At 45.8% G+C, this 17,471-nt stretch overlaps 1 protein-coding gene across 1 annotated transcript; it reads right to left on the bottom strand.

Annotated features, from left to right (window-relative positions):
- Positions 1-222: 222 nt before the first annotated feature.
- Positions 223-13,839, bottom strand: LOC142196805 (alpha-1,4-N-acetylglucosaminyltransferase-like). The gene is made up of 2 exons (XM_075266784.1): positions 13,594-13,839; positions 223-810 (listed from the first exon to the last, which is right to left on the bottom strand). The coding sequence occupies exons 1-2, from the start codon at positions 13,822-13,824 to the stop codon at positions 223-225; spliced, it is 819 nt and encodes a 272-aa protein (XP_075122885.1). The 5' UTR covers positions 13,825-13,839.
- Between the last annotated feature and the right edge of the window lie 3,632 nt (positions 13,840-17,471).

The following is a 17,471-nucleotide window of genomic DNA, read 5'->3' on the forward strand; positions in this document are numbered from 1 at the left end:
CGGGGATTATACAAAATAACCAATAAATGTGGTTAATGTAATAAATATGTTAGATTTTACAGAATTAGGGTTGACTTTGTGTCTTTATGGGTTTAGTTCATACTTTTTCATGCAGGTACAGATTCCTTTCTTTTTTCATGAATAGAATTGGTTGCCAGCCTTCCATCCCCTGGTGTGTTTTTAAGGCAATTATATTATTGGATTGATTAGGATTAAAAAAGTCTAATGGTGACTGGTTACGGTCTTTAATATACTGCTATAGGTGGAGGGGCAGTATTGTTGATAGAGATGTTCCACTAGTGTGTTACTGTCGACCGTCATGAACTTTCTTCCTTTATTCATGTAGTTCCAGAGGTGAAGACCATAAGAATTATTAAAAGTTGGTAAATCTTTCCAAACCTCAAAGTACTTTCCCCAGGATGCATATTGTATGGGATAGAATCGTTGAGGATGAAAGTAGGAGACATTGGCACACTTGAGATGATCCACGGAGGTAAACTTCAGAACTCCACAATACTTGTTCACAACACGTGTAAAAAGCCTTGGTCCTTGATGTGCCCATACATTTCCTCTATAATTCTGTACAAAGTTTTCCATAAACGCCCAAGATAAAGTATGATACGGAGAGAGACCAAAAGCAGCATTGTTGGTATATTTGGCATCCTCAGCAGCTAGAAAATTGTCTTCAGGAATGGGTCGAATTGAAATGACATCAGTATCCATGTAAATGCCTCCATACTTCCAGATCAAGGCTAATCTGCAAGCATCTGCTTTATTATGAGTCCAGTAGATTTCTAGTGCTTGGTCTATCTAGGATTCAATAAGGGAAGAAAAATATCAAGTAAATAGCGAGTTCCATAAATACAACAAAGTAAGTAAAATTAAAAGGGTGACACAATGAAAACTTCTGCCCATACCCTCAATCCCTGTCTGGTTTTTCCAACTTGATTTGCTAAAATTAATTGAGATTCTCAATTTATTGTGCTATTAAAAATTTCCATCCTTCTCTGCAGTGTCCAGGAAGTAACTAATCTAAGAGTGTTTTTTTTTTTCTAATCTTTACCCCCATACACTTATTCATATAACATATTATATCAGTAAGAAGACGATTAAATGGTAGCCTCTAGAGATGAGCGAACACTAAAATGTTCGAGGTTCGAAATTCGATTCGAACAGCCGCTCAATGTTCGTGTGTTCGAACGGGTTTCGAACCCCATTATAGTCTATGGGGAACAGATACTCGTTAAGGGGGAAACCCAAATCCGTGTCTGGAGGGTCACCAAGTCCACTATGACACCCCAGGAAATGATGCCAACACCTCTGGAATGACACTGGGACAGCAGGGGAAGCATGTCTGGGGGCATCTAACACACCAAAGACCCTCTATTACCCCAACATCACAGCCTAACAACTACACACTTTACACACTCAATACCACCTCTCTGACAGTAGGAAAACACCTTGAAACATGTGTATTTGGCACTTGCAGTGAGGAGAGCTTGTCACCAGCAGTGAATTTGGCCCTTGTAGTAAGTTGAGGTTGGCACCAACATTTGTTTTGAAAATCAGGGTGGATTGAGCCTCTAACCAGCAGAGTTTGGGCAAATTCATGGTGGAGGGAGCCTCTAAAAACCCCAGTTTGGACCAATTCATGGTGGAGGGAGCCTCTAACCAGCCCAGTTTGGGCAAATTCATGGTGGAGGGAGCCTCTAAAAAACCCAGTTTGGACCAATTCATGGTGGAGGGAGCCTCTAACCAGCCCAGTTTGGGCAAATTCATGGTGGAGGGAGCCTCTAACCAGCCCAGTTTGGACCAATTAATGGTGGAGGGAGCCTCTAACCAGCCCAGTTTGGACCAATTAATGGTGGAGGGAGCCTCTAACCACCCCAGTTTGGACCAATTCATGGTGGAGGGAGCCTCTAACCAGCCCAGTTTGGACCAATTCATGGTGGAGGGAGCCTCTAAACAGCCCAGTTTGGGCAAATTCATGGTGGAGGGAGCCTCTAAAAAACCCAGTTTGGACCAATTCATGGTGGAGGGAGCCTCTAACCAGCCCAGTTTGGACCAATTAATGGTGGAGGGAGCCTCTAAACAGCCAAGTTTGGACCAATTCATGGTGGAGGGAGCCTCTAAAAAACCCAGTTTGGACCAATTCATGGTGGAGGGAGCCTCTAAACAGCCCAGTTTGGGCAAATTCATGGTGGAGGGAGCCTCTAAAAAACCCAGTTTGGACCAATTCATGGTGGAGGGAGCCTCTAACCAGCCCAGTTTGGACCAATTAATGGTGGAGGGAGCCTCTAAACAGCCAAGTTTGGACCAATTCATGGTGGAGGGAGCCTCTAAAAACCCCAGTTTGGACCAATTCATGGTGGAGGGAGCCTCTAACCAGCCCAGTTTGGACCAATTAATGGTGGAGGGAGCCTCTAACCACCCCAGTTTGGACCAATTCATGGTGGAGGGAGCCTCTAAAAACCCCAGTTTGGACCAATTCATGGTGGAGGGAGCCTCTAACCAGCCCAGTTTGGGCAAATTCATGGTGGAGGGAGCCTCTAACCAGCCCAGTTTGGACCAATTAATGGTGGAGGGAGCCTCTAACCAGCCCAGTTTGGACCAATTAATGGTGGAGGGAGCCTCTAACCACCCCAGTTTGGACCAATTCATGGTGGAGGGAGCCTCTAAAAACCCCAGTTTGGACCAATTCATGGTGGAGGGAGCCTCTAAAAACCCCAGTTTGGACCAATTCATGGTGGAGGGAGCCTCTAACCAGCCCAGTTTGGGCAAATTCATGGTGGAGGGAGCCTCTAAACAGCCCAGTTTGGGCAAATTCATGGTGGAGGGAGCCTCTAACCAGCCCAGTTTGGACCAATTAATGGTGGAGGGAGCCTCTAACCAGCCCAGTTTGGACCAATTAATGGTGGAGGGAGCCTCTAACCACCCCAGTTTGGACCAATTCATGGTGGAGGGAGCCTCTAACCAGCCCAGTTTGGGCAAATTCATGGTGGAGGGAGCCTCTAAACAGCCCAGTTTGGGCAAATTCATGGTGGAGGGAGCCTCTAACCAGCCCAGTTTGGACCAATTAATGGTGGAGGGAGCCTCTAACCAGCCCAGTTTGGACCAATTAATGGTGGAGGGAGCCTCTAACCAGCCCAGTTTGGACCAATTAATGGTGGAGGGAGCCTCTAACCACCCCAGTTTGGACCAATTCATGGTGGAGGGAGCCTCCAACCAGCCCAGTTTGGGCAAATTCATGGTGGAGGGAGCCTCTAACCAGCCCAGTTTGGACCAATTAATGGTGGAGGGAGCCTCTAACCAGCCCAGTTTGGACCAATTAATGGTGGAGGGAGCCTCTAACCACCCCAGTTTGGACCAATTCATGGTGGAGGGAGCCTCTAACCAGCCCAGTTTGGACCAATTCATGGTGGAGGGAGCCTCTAAAAAACCCAGTTTGGACCAATTCATGGTGGAGGGAGCCTCTAAACAGCCCAGTTTGGGCAAATTCATGGTGGAGGGAGCCTCTAAAAAACCCAGTTTGGACCAATTCATGGTGGAGGGAGCCTCTAACCAGCCCAGTTTGGACCAATTAATGGTGGAGGGAGCCTCTAAACAGCCAAGTTTGGACCAATTCATGGTGGAGGGAGCCTCTAAAAACCCCAGTTTGGACCAATTCATGGTGGAGGGAGCCTCTAACCAGCCCAGTTTGGACCAATTAATGGTGGAGGGAGCCTCTAACCAGCCCAGTTTGGACCAATTAATGGTGGAGGGAGCCTCTAACCACCCCAGTTTGGACCAATTCATGGTGGAGGGAGCCTCTAAACAGCCAAGTTTGGACCAATTCATGGTGAAGGGAGCCTCTAAAAACCCGTTTGGACCAATTCATGGTGGAGGGAGCCTCTAACCAGCCCAGTTTGGGCAAATTCATGGTGGAGGGAGCCTCTAAACAGCCCAGTTTGGGCAAATTCATGGTGGAGGGAGCCTCTAACCAGCCCAGTTTGGACCAATTAATGGTGGAGGGAGCCTCTAACCAGCCCAGTTTGGACCAATTCATGGTGGAGGGAGCCTCTAAACAGCCAAGTTTTGGGAAATTCATGGTGGAGGGAGCCTCTAACCAGCCCAGTTTGGACCAATTCATGGTGGAGGGAGCCTCTAAAAAACCCAGTTTGGACCAATTCATGGTGGAGGGAGCCTCTAAACAGCCCAGTTTGGGCAAATTCATGGTGGAGGGAGCCTCTAACCAGCCCAGTTTGGGCAAATTCATGGTGGAGGGAGCCTCTAACCAGCCCAGTTTGGACCAATTAATGGTGGAGGGAGCCTCTAACCAGCCCAGTTTGGACCAATTAATGGTGGAGGGAGCCTCTAACCAGCCCAGTTTGGACCAATTAATGGTGGAGGGAGCCTCTAACCACCCCAGTTTGGACCAATTCATGGTGGAGGGAGCCTCTAACCAGCCCAGTTTGGGCAAATTCATGGTGGAGGGAGCCTCTAACCAGCCCAGTTTGGACCAATTAATGGTGGAGGGAGCCTCTAACCAGCCCAGTTTGGACCAATTAATGGTGGAGGGAGCCTCTAACCACCCCAGTTTGGACCAATTCATGGTGGAGGGAGCCTCTAAACAGCCAAGTTTGGACCAATTCATGGTGAAGGGAGCCTCTAAAAACCCGTTTGGACCAATTCATGGTGGAGGGAGCCTCTAACCAGCCCAGTTTGGGCAAATTCATGGTGGAGGGAGCCTCTAAACAGCCCAGTTTGGGCAAATTCATGGTGGAGGGAGCCTCTAACCAGCCCAGTTTGGACCAATTAATGGTGGAGGGAGCCTCTAACCAGCCCAGTTTGGACCAATTCATGGTGGAGGGAGCCTCTAACCAGCCCAGTTTGGACCAATTCATGGTGGAGGGAGCCTCTAACCAGCCCAGTTTGGACCAATTAATGGTGGAGGGAGCCTCTAAACAGCCAAGTTTTGGGAAATTCATGGTGGAGGGAGCCTCTAACCAGCCCAGTTTGGACCAATTAATGGTGAAGGGAGCCTCTAACCAGCCCAGTTTGGACCAATTCATGGTGGAGGGAGCCTCTAAACAGCCCAGTTTGGGCAAATTCATGGTGGAAGGAGCCTCTAACCAGCAGAGTTGTGGGAAAGCAGGGTGGAGGGAGCCTCTAACCAGCAGAGTTGGTGGAAATCAGGGTGGAGGGAGCCTCTAACCAGCAGAGTTGGGGGAAATCATGTTGGAGGGAGCCTAGTATTAGCAGAATTGTGCAACGCTTATGGTGGATGAGTATGAGGATGCGGAGGAATTGGAGAGGTTGAGTACAGACATGGAGTTTCATGTTGGGGTGCTTTACACAGGTGGGCACAAAAATGACGGCTCTACCCAGTGGTGGTTCATTTTTATCAAAGTGAGCCGGTCGGCACTCTCAGCTGACAGACGGGTGCGCTTGTCAGTGATGATGCCACCGGCTGCACTGAACACCCTCTCAGATAGGACGCTGGCGGCAGGACAGGACAGCACCTCCAAGGCATATAGGGCAAGTTCAAGCCACAGGTCCAACTTCGACACCCAATACGTGTAGGGCGCAGAGGGGTCGGAGAGGACAGGGCTGTGGTCGGAAAGGTATTCCCGCAACATGCGCCTATACTTCTCACGCCTGGTGACACTAGGACCCTCCGTGGCGGCACTTTGGCGAGGGGGTGCCATCAAGGTGTCCCAGACCTTAGACAGTGTGCCCCTCGTTTGTGTGGACCGGTGAGAACTTGGTTGCCTACTGGAGGAACTGCCCTCCCTGCCGCCACTGTCACATGCTGGAAACATCTCCATCATATTCTGCACCAATTGCCTGTGGCAAGCATTGATGCGATTGGCCCTCCCCTCTACCGGAATAAAAGACGAGATGTTGTTTTTATACCGGGGGTCAAGGATAGCAAAGATCCAGTACTGGTTGTCCTCCATGATTTTGACAATACGCTTGTCGGTTGTAAAGCACCCCAACATGAACTCAGCCATGTCTGCCACAGTGTTAGTTGGCATGACTCCTCTGGCCCCACCGGAAAGTTCAATCTCCATTTCCTCCTCATCCTCCATGTCTACCCATCCGCGCTGCAACAATGGGACGATTCGAAGTTGCCCGGAAGCCTCCTGTATCACCATCACATCATCGGACAACTCTTCTTCCTCCTCCTCCTCCTCCTCCTCCTCCTCCATTAAACGCAGTGAAGCGGACAGATGTGTGGACCTACTCTCCAGCTGTGACGGATCGGATGCTATCCCTAACTCCTCTGTGTGATCTGAGTTATCCCTGATGTCAATCAGGGATTCTCTCAGAACACACAAGAGCGGGATTGTAAGGCTCACCATCGCATCCTCAGAGCTCACCCTCCTTGTGGACTCCTCAAAGACCCGTAGGATGTCACAAAGGTCTCTCATCCATGGCCACTCATGGATGTGAAACTGAGGCAGCTGACTTTGTGGCACCCTAGGGTTTTGTAGCTGGTATTCCATCAAAGGTCTCTGCTGCTCAACCACTCTATTCAACATCTGAAACGTTGAGTTCCAGCGTGTGGGGACGTCGCACAAAAGCCGGTGTTGTGGCACATGCAGGCGTTGCTGGAGAGATTTTAAGCTAGCAGCGGCTACTGTCGACTTGCGAAAGTGGGCGCACATGCGCCGCACTTTCACCAGTAGCTCTGGAACATTGGGGTAGCTCTTTAGGAAACGTTGCACCACTAGGTTGAAGACGTGGGCCAGGCATGGAACATGTTGGAGTCCGGCAAGCTCCAGAGCTGCTACCAGGTTCCGGCCGTTATCACAAACGACCATGCCTGGGCCCAGGTGCAGCGGCTCAAACCATATTGCCGTCTCATCGAGGAGGGCATCCCTCACCTCGGAGGCAGTGTGCTGTCTGTCCCCCAAGCTGATCAGCTTCAGCACAGCCTGCTGACGTCTACCAACGCCAGTGCTGCAACGTTTCCAACTCGTAGCTGGGGTCAATCTAACAGCGGAGGAGGAGGCGGTGGCGGAGGAGGAGGCGGTGGCGGAGGAGGAGGCGGTAGAGGAGGAGGAGGAGGGGGGTGTTCTTCTCGTGTCCCTGCCAGGAATGTTAGGCGGGGAGACGAGGTACACCGGGCCAGTTTGGGAAGCAGTCCCAGCCTCAACTACATTCACCCAGTGTGCCGTCAGTGAAATGTAGCGTCCCTGTCCGCATGCACTTGTCCACGCGTCGGTGGTCAAGTGGACCTTTGTGCAAAGCGCGGAACTAAGGGCCCGCCTGATGTTGAGTGACACGTGCTGGTGCAAGGCGGGGACGGCACACCGGGAGAAGTAGTGACGGCTAGGGACGGCATAGCGAGGTGCCGCAGTTGCCATCAGGTCCAGGAAGGCGGGAGTTTCAACAAGCCGGAACGCCAACATCTCCTGGGCCAGCAGTTTAGCGATGTTGGCGTTCAAGGCTTGCGCGTGTGGGTGGTTAGCAGTGTATTTCTGCCGCCGCTCCAATGTCTGAGAGATGGTGGGTTGTTGTAAAGAAACGCCTGATGGTGCCTTTGATGGTGCAGGAGAAGGAGATAAGACAGGACCAGGGGAGGATGAGGTAGAAGTCAACAAAGTGGCGGAGGCAGATGAAGTGGTGTCCTGGCTCGTCCTCTGGAGTGCATCGCCAGCACAGTCAGCAGTGGCAGTGGCAGAGGCAGAGGCAGAGGCAGTGGCAGTGGCGTGAACGGCAGGCGGCCTTTGTCCTGCCGTTGCTGCCTGCCACTGATTCCAGTGCTTGGATTCCAAATGACGGCGCATTGAAGTGGTGGACAGGTTGCTCTTCTCAGAGCCCCTAATCAATTTCGAGAGGCAAATTGTGCAGACAACACTATATCTGTCCTCGGCGCATTCCTTGAAAAAACTCCACACCTTCGAGAAACGTGCCCTCGAGGTGGGAGTTTTTCGGGGCTGGGTACGAACTGGAACATCTTGGGAGATTCCGGGTGTGGCCTGGCTTCGCCTAAGCTGCTGACCTCTGCCTCTGCCTCTAGCTACCCTTTTTGGTGCTGCACCTGCCTCAACATCCACACTACTTTCCCCGCTTGACATCCCCCCTGTCCAGGTCGGGTCAGTGTCCTCATCATCCACCACTTCCTCTTCCAACTCCTGTCTCATCTCCTCCTCCCGCACAATGCGCCAGTCAACTGGATGCCCTGACGGCAACTGCGTCACATCATCGTCGATGAGGGTGGGTTGCTGGTCATCCACCACCAAATCGAACGGAGATGGAGGAGACTCTAGTGTTTGAGCATCTGGACACAGATGCTCCTCTGTTAGGTTCGTGGAATCGTGACGTGGAGAGGCAGGTTGAGGGACAATGAAAGGAGCGGAGAACAGCTCTGGGGAGCAGGGACAGTTTGGGTTATTGTTCTGTAAAGCTTCGGAATTTTGGGAGGAAGGAAGACAAGACTGTTGGGTAATAGGAGGAGAGGAGGCAGAGTCTGACTGGCTGCTGGACAATGTGCTGTAAGCGTTCTCTGACAGCCATTGCAAGACCTGTTCCTGGTTCTCGGGCCTACTAAGGTTTGTACCCTGCAGTTTAGTTAATGTGGCAAGCAACCCTGGCACTGTGGAGTGGCGCAATGCTTGCTGCCCCACAGGAGTAGGCACGGGACGCCCTGTGGCTTCACTGCTACCTTGCTCCCCAGAACCATTCCCCCGACCTCGCCCACGGCCTCGTCCACGTCCCTTTCCGGGAGCCTTGCGCATTTTGAATTCCTAGTTAGAAATTGGCACTGTATACCAGTAGTAAAAATTGTGGGTGCACGTAACCCCAATATATTCTTTGAATTCCCAGTCAGACACTGGCACTATATGGCAGTAGCAAGAAATGAGGGTATTTGTATTCCCAATATACTCTTTGAATTCCCAGTCAGACAATGGCACTGTATACCAGTAGTAAAAATTGTGGGTGCACGTAACCCCAATATATTCTTTGAATTCCCAGTCAGACACTGGCACTATATGGCAGTAGCAAGAAATGAGGGTATTTGTATTCCCAATATATTCTTTGAATTCCCAGTCAGACAATGGCACTGTATACCAGTAGTAAAAATTGTGGGTGCACGTAACCCCAATATATTCTTTGAATTCCCAGTCAGACACTGGCACTATATGGCAGTAGCAAGAAATGAGGGTATTTGTATTCCCAATATATTCTTTGAATTCCCAGTCAGACAATGGCACTGTATACCAGTAGTAAAAATTGTGGGTGCACGTAACCCCAATATATTCTTTGAATTACCAGTCAGACACTGGCACTATATGGCAGTAGCAAGAAATGAGGGTATTTGTATTCCCAATATATTCTTTGAATTCCCAGTCAGACAATGGCACTGTATACCAGTAGTAAAAATTGTGGGTGCACGTAACCCCAATATATTCTTTGAATTCCCAGTCAGACACTGGCACTATATGGCAGTAGCAAGAAATGAGGGTATTTGTATTCCCAATATATTCTTTGAATTCCCAGTCAGACAATGGCACTGTATACCAGTAGTAAAAATTGTGGGTGCACGTAACCCCAATATATTCTTTGAATTCCCAGTCAGACACTGGCACTATATGGCAGTAGCAAGAAATGAGGGTATTTGTATTCCCAATATATTCTTTGAATTCCCAGTCAGACAATGGCACTGTATACCAGTAGTAAAAATTGTGGGTGCACGTAACCCCAATATATTCTTTGAATTACCAGTCAGACACTGGCACTATATGGCAGTAGCAAGAAATGAGGGTATTTGTATTCCCAATATATTCTTTGAATTCCCAGTCAGACAATGGCACTGTATACCAGTAGTAAAAATTGTGGGTGCACGTAACCCCAATATATTCTTTGAATTCCCAGTCAGACACTGGCACTATATGGCAGTAGCAAGAAATGAGGGTATTTGTATTCCCAATATATTCTTTGAATTCCCAGTCAGACAATGGCACTGTATACCAGTAGTAAAAATTGTGGGTGCACGTAACCCCAATATATTCTTTGAATTCCCAGTCAGACACTGGCACTATATGGCAGTAGCAAGAAATGAGGGTATTTGTATTCCCAATATATTCTTTGAATTCCCAGTCAGACAATGGCACTGTATACCAGTAGTAAAAATTGTGGGTGCACGTAACCCCAATATATTCTTTGAATTACCAGTCAGACACTGGCACTATATGGCAGTAGCAAGAAATGAGGGTATTTGTATTCCCAATATATTCTTTGAATTCCCAGTCAGACAATGGCACTGTATACCAGTAGTAAAAATTGTGGGTGCACGTAACCCCAATATATTCTTTGAATTCCCAGTCAGACACTGGCACTATATGGCAGTAGCAAGAAATGAGGGTATTTGTATTCCCAATATATTCTTTGAATTCCCAGTCAGACAATGGCACTGTATACCAGTAGTAAAAATTGTGGGTGCACGTAACCCCAATATATTCTTTGAATTCCCAGTCAGACACTGGCACTATATGGCAGTAGCAAGAAATGAGGGTATTTGTATTCCCAATATATTCTTTGAATTCCCAGTCAGACAATGGCACTGTATACCAGTAGTAAAAATTGTGGGTGCACGTAACCCCAATATATTCTTTGAATTCCCAGTCAGACACTGGCACTATATGGCAGTAGCAAGAAATGAGGGTATTTGTATTCCCAATATATTCTTTGAATTCCCAGTCAGACAATGGCACTGTATACCAGTAGTAAAAATTGTGGGTGCACGTAACCCCAATATATTCTTTGAATTCCCAGTCAGACACTGGCACTATATGGCAGTAGCAAGAAATGAGGGTATTTGTATTCCCAATATATTCTTTGAATTCCCAGTCAGACAATGGCACTGTATACCAGTAGTAAAAATTGTGGGTGCACGTAACCCCAATATATTCTTTGAATTCCCAGTCAGACACTGGCACTATATGGCAGTAGCAAGAAATGAGGGTATTTGTATTCCCAATATATTCTTTGAATTCCCAGTCAGACAATGGCACTGTATACCAGTAGTAAAAATTGTGGGTGCACGTAACCCCAATATATTCTTTGAATTACCAGTCAGACACTGGCACTATATGGCAGTAGCAAGAAATGAGGGTATTTGTATTCCCAATATATTCTTTGAATTCCCAGTCAGACAATGGCACTGTATACCAGTAGTAAAAATTGTGGGTGCACGTAACCCCAATATATTCTTTGAATTCCCAGTCAGACACTGGCACTATATGGCAGTAGCAAGAAATGAGGGTATTTGTATTCCCAATATATTCTTTGAATTCCCAGTCAGACAATGGCACTGTATACCAGTAGTAAAAATTGTGGGTGCACGTAACCCCAATATATTCTTTGAATTCCCAGTCAGACACTGGCACTATATGGCAGTAGCAAGAAATGAGGGTATTTGTATTCCCAATATATTCTTTGAATTCCCAGTCAGACAATGGCACTGTATACCAGTAGTAAAAATTGTGGGTGCACGTAACCCCAATATATTCTTTGAATTCCCAGTCAGAAACTGGCACTATATGGCAGTAGCAAGAAATGAGGGTATTTGTATTCCCAATATATTCTTTGAATTCCCAGTCAGACAATGGCACTGTATACCAGTAGTAAAAATTGTGGGTGTATATAGCCCCAATTCTATTGCTAGGGGACTTGCAGGGTATTTCTGGGGTGAAGGTGGGGGGGCACACCGTTGGAACGGGTATCGGGGTATATATCGGGTATACGGGAATACACTGACAGTGTATTCCATTCAGGATCCTGGGAAAGCTGGGTTGCGGCGATTGAGCCCGTCAGTGCCACGTTACACTGACAAGCTTCTCCCTGGAATTTAGCTCTTACAAGAGCTGTTGGTTGTCTTCTCCTTCCTATCCTAGCCTGTCCCTGCCTACCCAGAATCTAAGCCCTAGCTAGCTGGACGGAAACCTCCGTCCTCGGTGAATTGCAAGCTCAGAATGACGCGAAGCTGGGCGTCGCTGTTCTTTTAAATTAGAGGTCACATGTTTTCGGCAGCCAATGGGTTTTGCCTACTTTTTTCAACGTCACCGGTGTCGTAGTTCCTGTCCCACCTACCCTGCGCTGTTATTGGAGCAAAAAAGGCGCCAGGGAAGGTGGGAGGGGAATCGAGTAATGGCGCACTTTACCACGCGGTGTTCGATTCGATTCGAACATGCCGAACAGCCTAATATCCGATCGAACATGAGTTCGATAGAACACTGTTCGCTCATCTCTAGTAGCCTCCTACTGGAACTTAAAGAGAGCCTATGGACAAATCTTTGAAGATACATTTTCTTTCGTGTTCATAAGGTTTAGGTTCAAAGATTTATTTTAAGTCAAATAAGTGCAGGCGGGCATCTTCCATAAGACGTCCTGAGGCAATGGCATCAGGTGGTGCCTCATGGAATAAACTGACACAACTTATTGTGTTATTGCGATAGATAGCAGGCAATAATTTTTACTCTCCTGTCTATGCTACTGTCCAGACTGCACCTCCACTGCTACCTCTAGGCAGCGCTACACTTGCATCACAACACTGAAGAACATCAGATCTCTATGTATAGAGATCTATGGGAAGAGGGTCATATACTGTGTGTGTGGGGAGGGGGGTAAAAAAGTGTTTTTTATTCTGCATGTGGGACATAAAAAGGGGTCGTATATTTTGTGGGGGTAATAAAAGAGGGTCAAATACTGTGCAGGATCCATAAGAAAGGGTTACATACTGTGTGGGGGACACAAACAGGGGTCATATACTGTGTGTGAGAGCAAACAATGGGGGTCATATACTGTGGGGGCCATAAAAGTGTGATCAAATACTGATGGGTAGGAGAGGGTCCTAATCTGTGTGATGGACCAGAAAAGCAGACCTATATACCATGTTGGCGGGGGGGTAGAAAAAGGGGGTGTTAGACTATGTGTGGGCCAAACAAGATAATGGGGGGGGCATGTCCAAAGATAGCCGATTTGGGCATCCTTTTTATTCTAGGGAGGGGCGTCTTTCTATAGTTTGCCTCAGGCAGCAGAGAGGCTAGCAACCAGAAGAGAGGTTAAGTTCACCCCTGAATAAGTTTGTCAAGAATCAGAATTTAAATTAGATAACAACATAGTGTCAGGGATTATAGAACTCTAGCTAGCCCATTTTTAGCTCCATAAGGTAAGTACAGGCCAAGTTGTGTCAAAGTGACTGTGACATGTATGTCTATGGAAAAATGGGTAGTAAGTAAACGATACCACCTACCCATTTAACCATACGCTGCGCTGCCACATCTACTTTTTACCATTTAAAATGTTCAAAAAATTAGCCTGCTTTGGGGCAAGGCATGTTTTTTCATACACACATGGCAGTTGTATTGGAAAAAGCAAAGGTTTTATATAAAAATGTGTTCCTTTTGGAGACTTGTAAGTACTTTTTTGTTAGCCCTTCACCAGGAGCCTTGAACCTGTAAACCTCAGATTGAGTTTATCATAGACTGCAATACTGCTATTGCAACTTGTCACAAGTTATACGTGTGCTTATTGTTCAATAGTTACTGTTCTACTGACAGACTCCCTTTAAATACAAATCTTCATGCATCTTTTAATCCTTACCTTCTCATACCAAGACAGAAATGGGGTGTCAGCAAATACTGTCTTCAATCTCAAAGGGAAAAAGTAGATGTTTTTATAAGATGAGAGGGTTGGAAAGCGTTCCCGGGCTTTCTTCTCATCATCCTCATTGACAATGTCATCTAATCCTTTCATGAAGAAGACCACTGGCCTGTCCGGATATACTCGAGCTGCTGATTCAATTGAGCACAAAACCAAAGATGGTTCAACCATCCTATCTGTGATTTCCAAAAATATAATAGCATTTCCTTTCTGAAGAACATCATTTGGACTTATATGGTTGGAAGATACATTTTCTGGTCTTAAAATTTGGTGATTATTTTTTTCTGATTGGCAAAATATCATTAGAATAGAAGAACTTCAATATTTGGGTCTTGTTATTCTTTAAGACAGTTCTAATGAAAAAGACTGACACTGCCAAAACTAAAAAACAGAGCATGAAACGGAAACGCTTAAGTTGGCTCCACATAGCTGTGTAGTCCGTAGAATAAGCTGTGGAAGAAAAATGAATACATTTGCATAAATAGAATTTAACAAAATTTATATACTGTATATATATATATATATATATATATATATATATATATATATATATGATACATGCTCTCCACAGGTATATATGCAGGTATCAATGCGCACTATGCAGATAAAAGTATTGGGAGATAACTCTTAATCGCTGAATTTAGGTGTTTCATTGAATCCCATTGGCACAGGTATATAAAAAAACACAGCACCTAGTCGTGCAGTCTGTCTTTTACAATCCTTTGTGAATTTTTTTTTTTTTTTTTTTTTTTGATGAGCTAACTAAATTCCCATGTGGTACTATTATATGAAGTAATAAGGAACAACACTTCAAGTCATGAAGTGGCCGACCATGTAAAGTTACAGAACAGCCTTGTCGACTTTATATAATAACTGCAGTGTTCCAAACCCCCTCTGACAATAAGATCAGCCCAATAACTGGGTGCCAGGAGCTTCATGGCATGAGATTCCATGGCTGAGCAGCTGCAAGTAACAGTTACAGTGACAAGCATCGTATGGAGTGGTGTAAAGCACACTGCCACCATAGGATTCTGGAACAGTGCCAATGTGTTGTGTTAACAATTAATGCATTTCTATCTTGTAGCCTTCGCTACAAGTTGCCAGTAAATTGGTTTAAAGGGAGCCTGCCACCAGGGTGAAGGTTAATATCTCAGACAGACAGATAGATGAGACTCACCTTAACCCCTTCCCGACATTCGCCGTAATAGTACGGCGCTGCTGGGAAGGGCTTCCCGCAAACCGCCGTACTATTACTGCGGATGCATGGTGCGCACACAGAAACTGTGTGCGCACCATGCACAGCAGGTGTCAGCCGTAATACACGACTGACAATGCCCCGTAACACCCGCGGTCGGAACCGGGTCCGATCGCGGGTGTTAACCCCTGAGATGCCGGTGATCAACAGGGTTTCGTTCTAAAATTGTGCCGATCGGCACCCCCCGCGCCGGTTTCGGGGGGTGCCGGTGTTCGTAGGGGGCAGCCCGGGGTCTGATCAGTGACCCCGGGTCTGCCCCTTCACTTACCCCGTCCTCTCACCTGGCTGATCCTGCCGTAAATGAAGCTGTCAGCCTGTGCGTCTACACAGGCTGACAGCTTCCTATACAATGCAATACACGTGTAACACGTGTATTGCAGCGTATCTCTATTGAAGCAGTGATCAGCCGATCACTGCTTCAATCCCCCATGGGGACAGAAAAAAAAAGTTGGACAAAAGTAAAAATAAAAAAGTTTAAATAAGTTTAAAATAAAATAGAAATAAATAAAGCCCCAAAAATCCCATTTTCCCCATATAAAATGTTTTATTATGTAAAATAAAGAAAAATAGAAAAAAACATTACATATTTGGTATTGCCGCATCTGTAATAACCTGAACAATGAAATTAAAACATTATTTAACCCGAACGGCGAATGTCGTAGAAAACCGCACAAAATAATGATTATTCACCACCTTTCCCTTACAAAATTTTCAATAAAAAGTAATCAAATGGTCAGATGAAAACCAAAATGGTACCAATAAAAAGAAGAGGTCTTCCCGCAAAAAATAAGCCCTCAACCAGCTCTGTCTAGCGAAAAATAAAAACGTTATGCCTTTCAGAAGATGGCGATGCAAAAACAATAGATTTTTTTTCCCTGAATTGAATTCTATTCTGCACAAATAGCAACGCATTAAAAAATCATATAAATGAGGTATCGCCGTAACCGTACCGACCCGCAGAATAAAGGTAACATGTTACTTATGCTGTACGCTGCACGGGAAAAAAAAAAATGCTAAAAAGCAATGCCAGAATTGATGTTTCCTTTTACATCCCACCCAGAAAGAGTTAATAAAATGTAGTCAATAAGTTACAGGCCCCAAAATGGTGGCATTGAAAAGTACATCTAATACCGCAAACACCAAGCACTCATATGGCCACATTGCCAGAAAATAAAAATAAAGATCTAGCTTGTACAATGTGAAGACAAAAACCCTAAAAGTCGCCAAATCATTAGGACATAAGTGGCTGCGACTAGAAGGAAATGTGTAAGCTGTGCGAGCGTTTTCAGGGGACCCCCCATATTTAGAGCTTATGAGGGATAATACACCAGCGCTGATCCCCCAGAATGCCCCTCTTCCCCGTCCGTGTCATAGGAGCTAGTGGGAAAATAGAATGGGATTTGGTGTACCCAATTTACTCCGCACAGCTTGCACATTCACTTCGGGGTTACTAATGCTCACTACATCACTTGATAAATTCTTTGAGGGGTGCGGTTTTCAGAATGGGGTCACTTTCTAGAGGTTTCCACTGTTTTGACTCCTCAAGGGCTTTGTAAATGCGACATGGTTCCTGAAACTGATCACAGCCAGATCTGCCCTCTAAAAGCTCCTTGGCGCGCCTTCCCTTCTGCGTCTCGCTGTGTGTCCATATATTAGTTTACACCCACAAGTGGGGTACTATGGTAGTCCGTAGAACTTGCATAACAAATTGTGGGATGCGTTTTCTCCTTTAACCCCTTGAGAATGTGCAAATTCTAGGGCTAAACGAAAATATTAGTAAAATAAAATCAAATTTGAAAATTTCACCTCCATTTTGTATTAATTCCTGTTAAGCACTTATAGGGTTAAATTACTAGGTATATGTTGTTTTGGCTTATTTAAGGGGTGCAGTTTTGAAAATGGGGTGATTTATGGGGGGCTTTAATACAAGGGTCTTTCAAATCGCATTCATAACTGGATTAGTCCCTTAAAAAATGGGTTTTGGAAATTTCTTGAAAATTTTGAATATTGTTGTTTCACTTGTAAATCTTATAATGTCCGTAAAAATTAAAAGGGTGACTAAAGTTTGATGCCAACATAAAGCAGAGATCTGGAACATGAGATTTATGATATAATTTTGGCGGTCTGACTATCTGTATGCAATGCACATCATTTCAAACTTTATAAAATGCATATTTTTCAAAATTTCCACCAAATTTCCAATTTTTTCATAATTAAACACAAAACATATCAACCAAAATTTACCACTAACATGAAGTACAATGTGTTACGAAAAAACAATCTTAAAATCACTTTGGTAAGTTAAAGCATTCCAAAGTTATTGCCACATAAAGTGACACATGTCAGTTTTGAAAAATCGAGCTTGGTCAGGAAGTCAAAAAGTGCCATTGGCGGGAAGGGGTTAAGGCATTGCTTTTTTCCCCATGAAAATTCATGGTATCATTGATAAGATTCATTTATTTCACAATATGCACATATACAGTCTGGAGTACTAAGGGTAGTCCCATTGCTCCAAACTGCTAGGACCCACAATCCACTTATATGCCAGTCCAAGCATGAGAAG

Source organism: Leptodactylus fuscus, chromosome 3 (genome assembly GCF_031893055.1).
Source record: "Leptodactylus fuscus isolate aLepFus1 chromosome 3, aLepFus1.hap2, whole genome shotgun sequence".
In the NCBI taxonomy this organism is placed as follows: Eukaryota; Metazoa; Chordata; class Amphibia; order Anura; family Leptodactylidae; genus Leptodactylus; species Leptodactylus fuscus.

Excerpts from the sequence above, each read along its gene's own strand:
- LOC142196805 (XM_075266784.1), bottom strand. The coding sequence starts at position 13,824 with ATGGTTGAACCATCTTTGGTTTTGTGCTCAATTGAATCAGCAGCTCGA. Across the intron at positions 811-13,593 it reads TTCTGTCTTGGTATGAGAAG|ATAGACCAAGCACTAGAAAT; the intron begins GTAAGGATTAAA and ends ATTGAATCCTAG.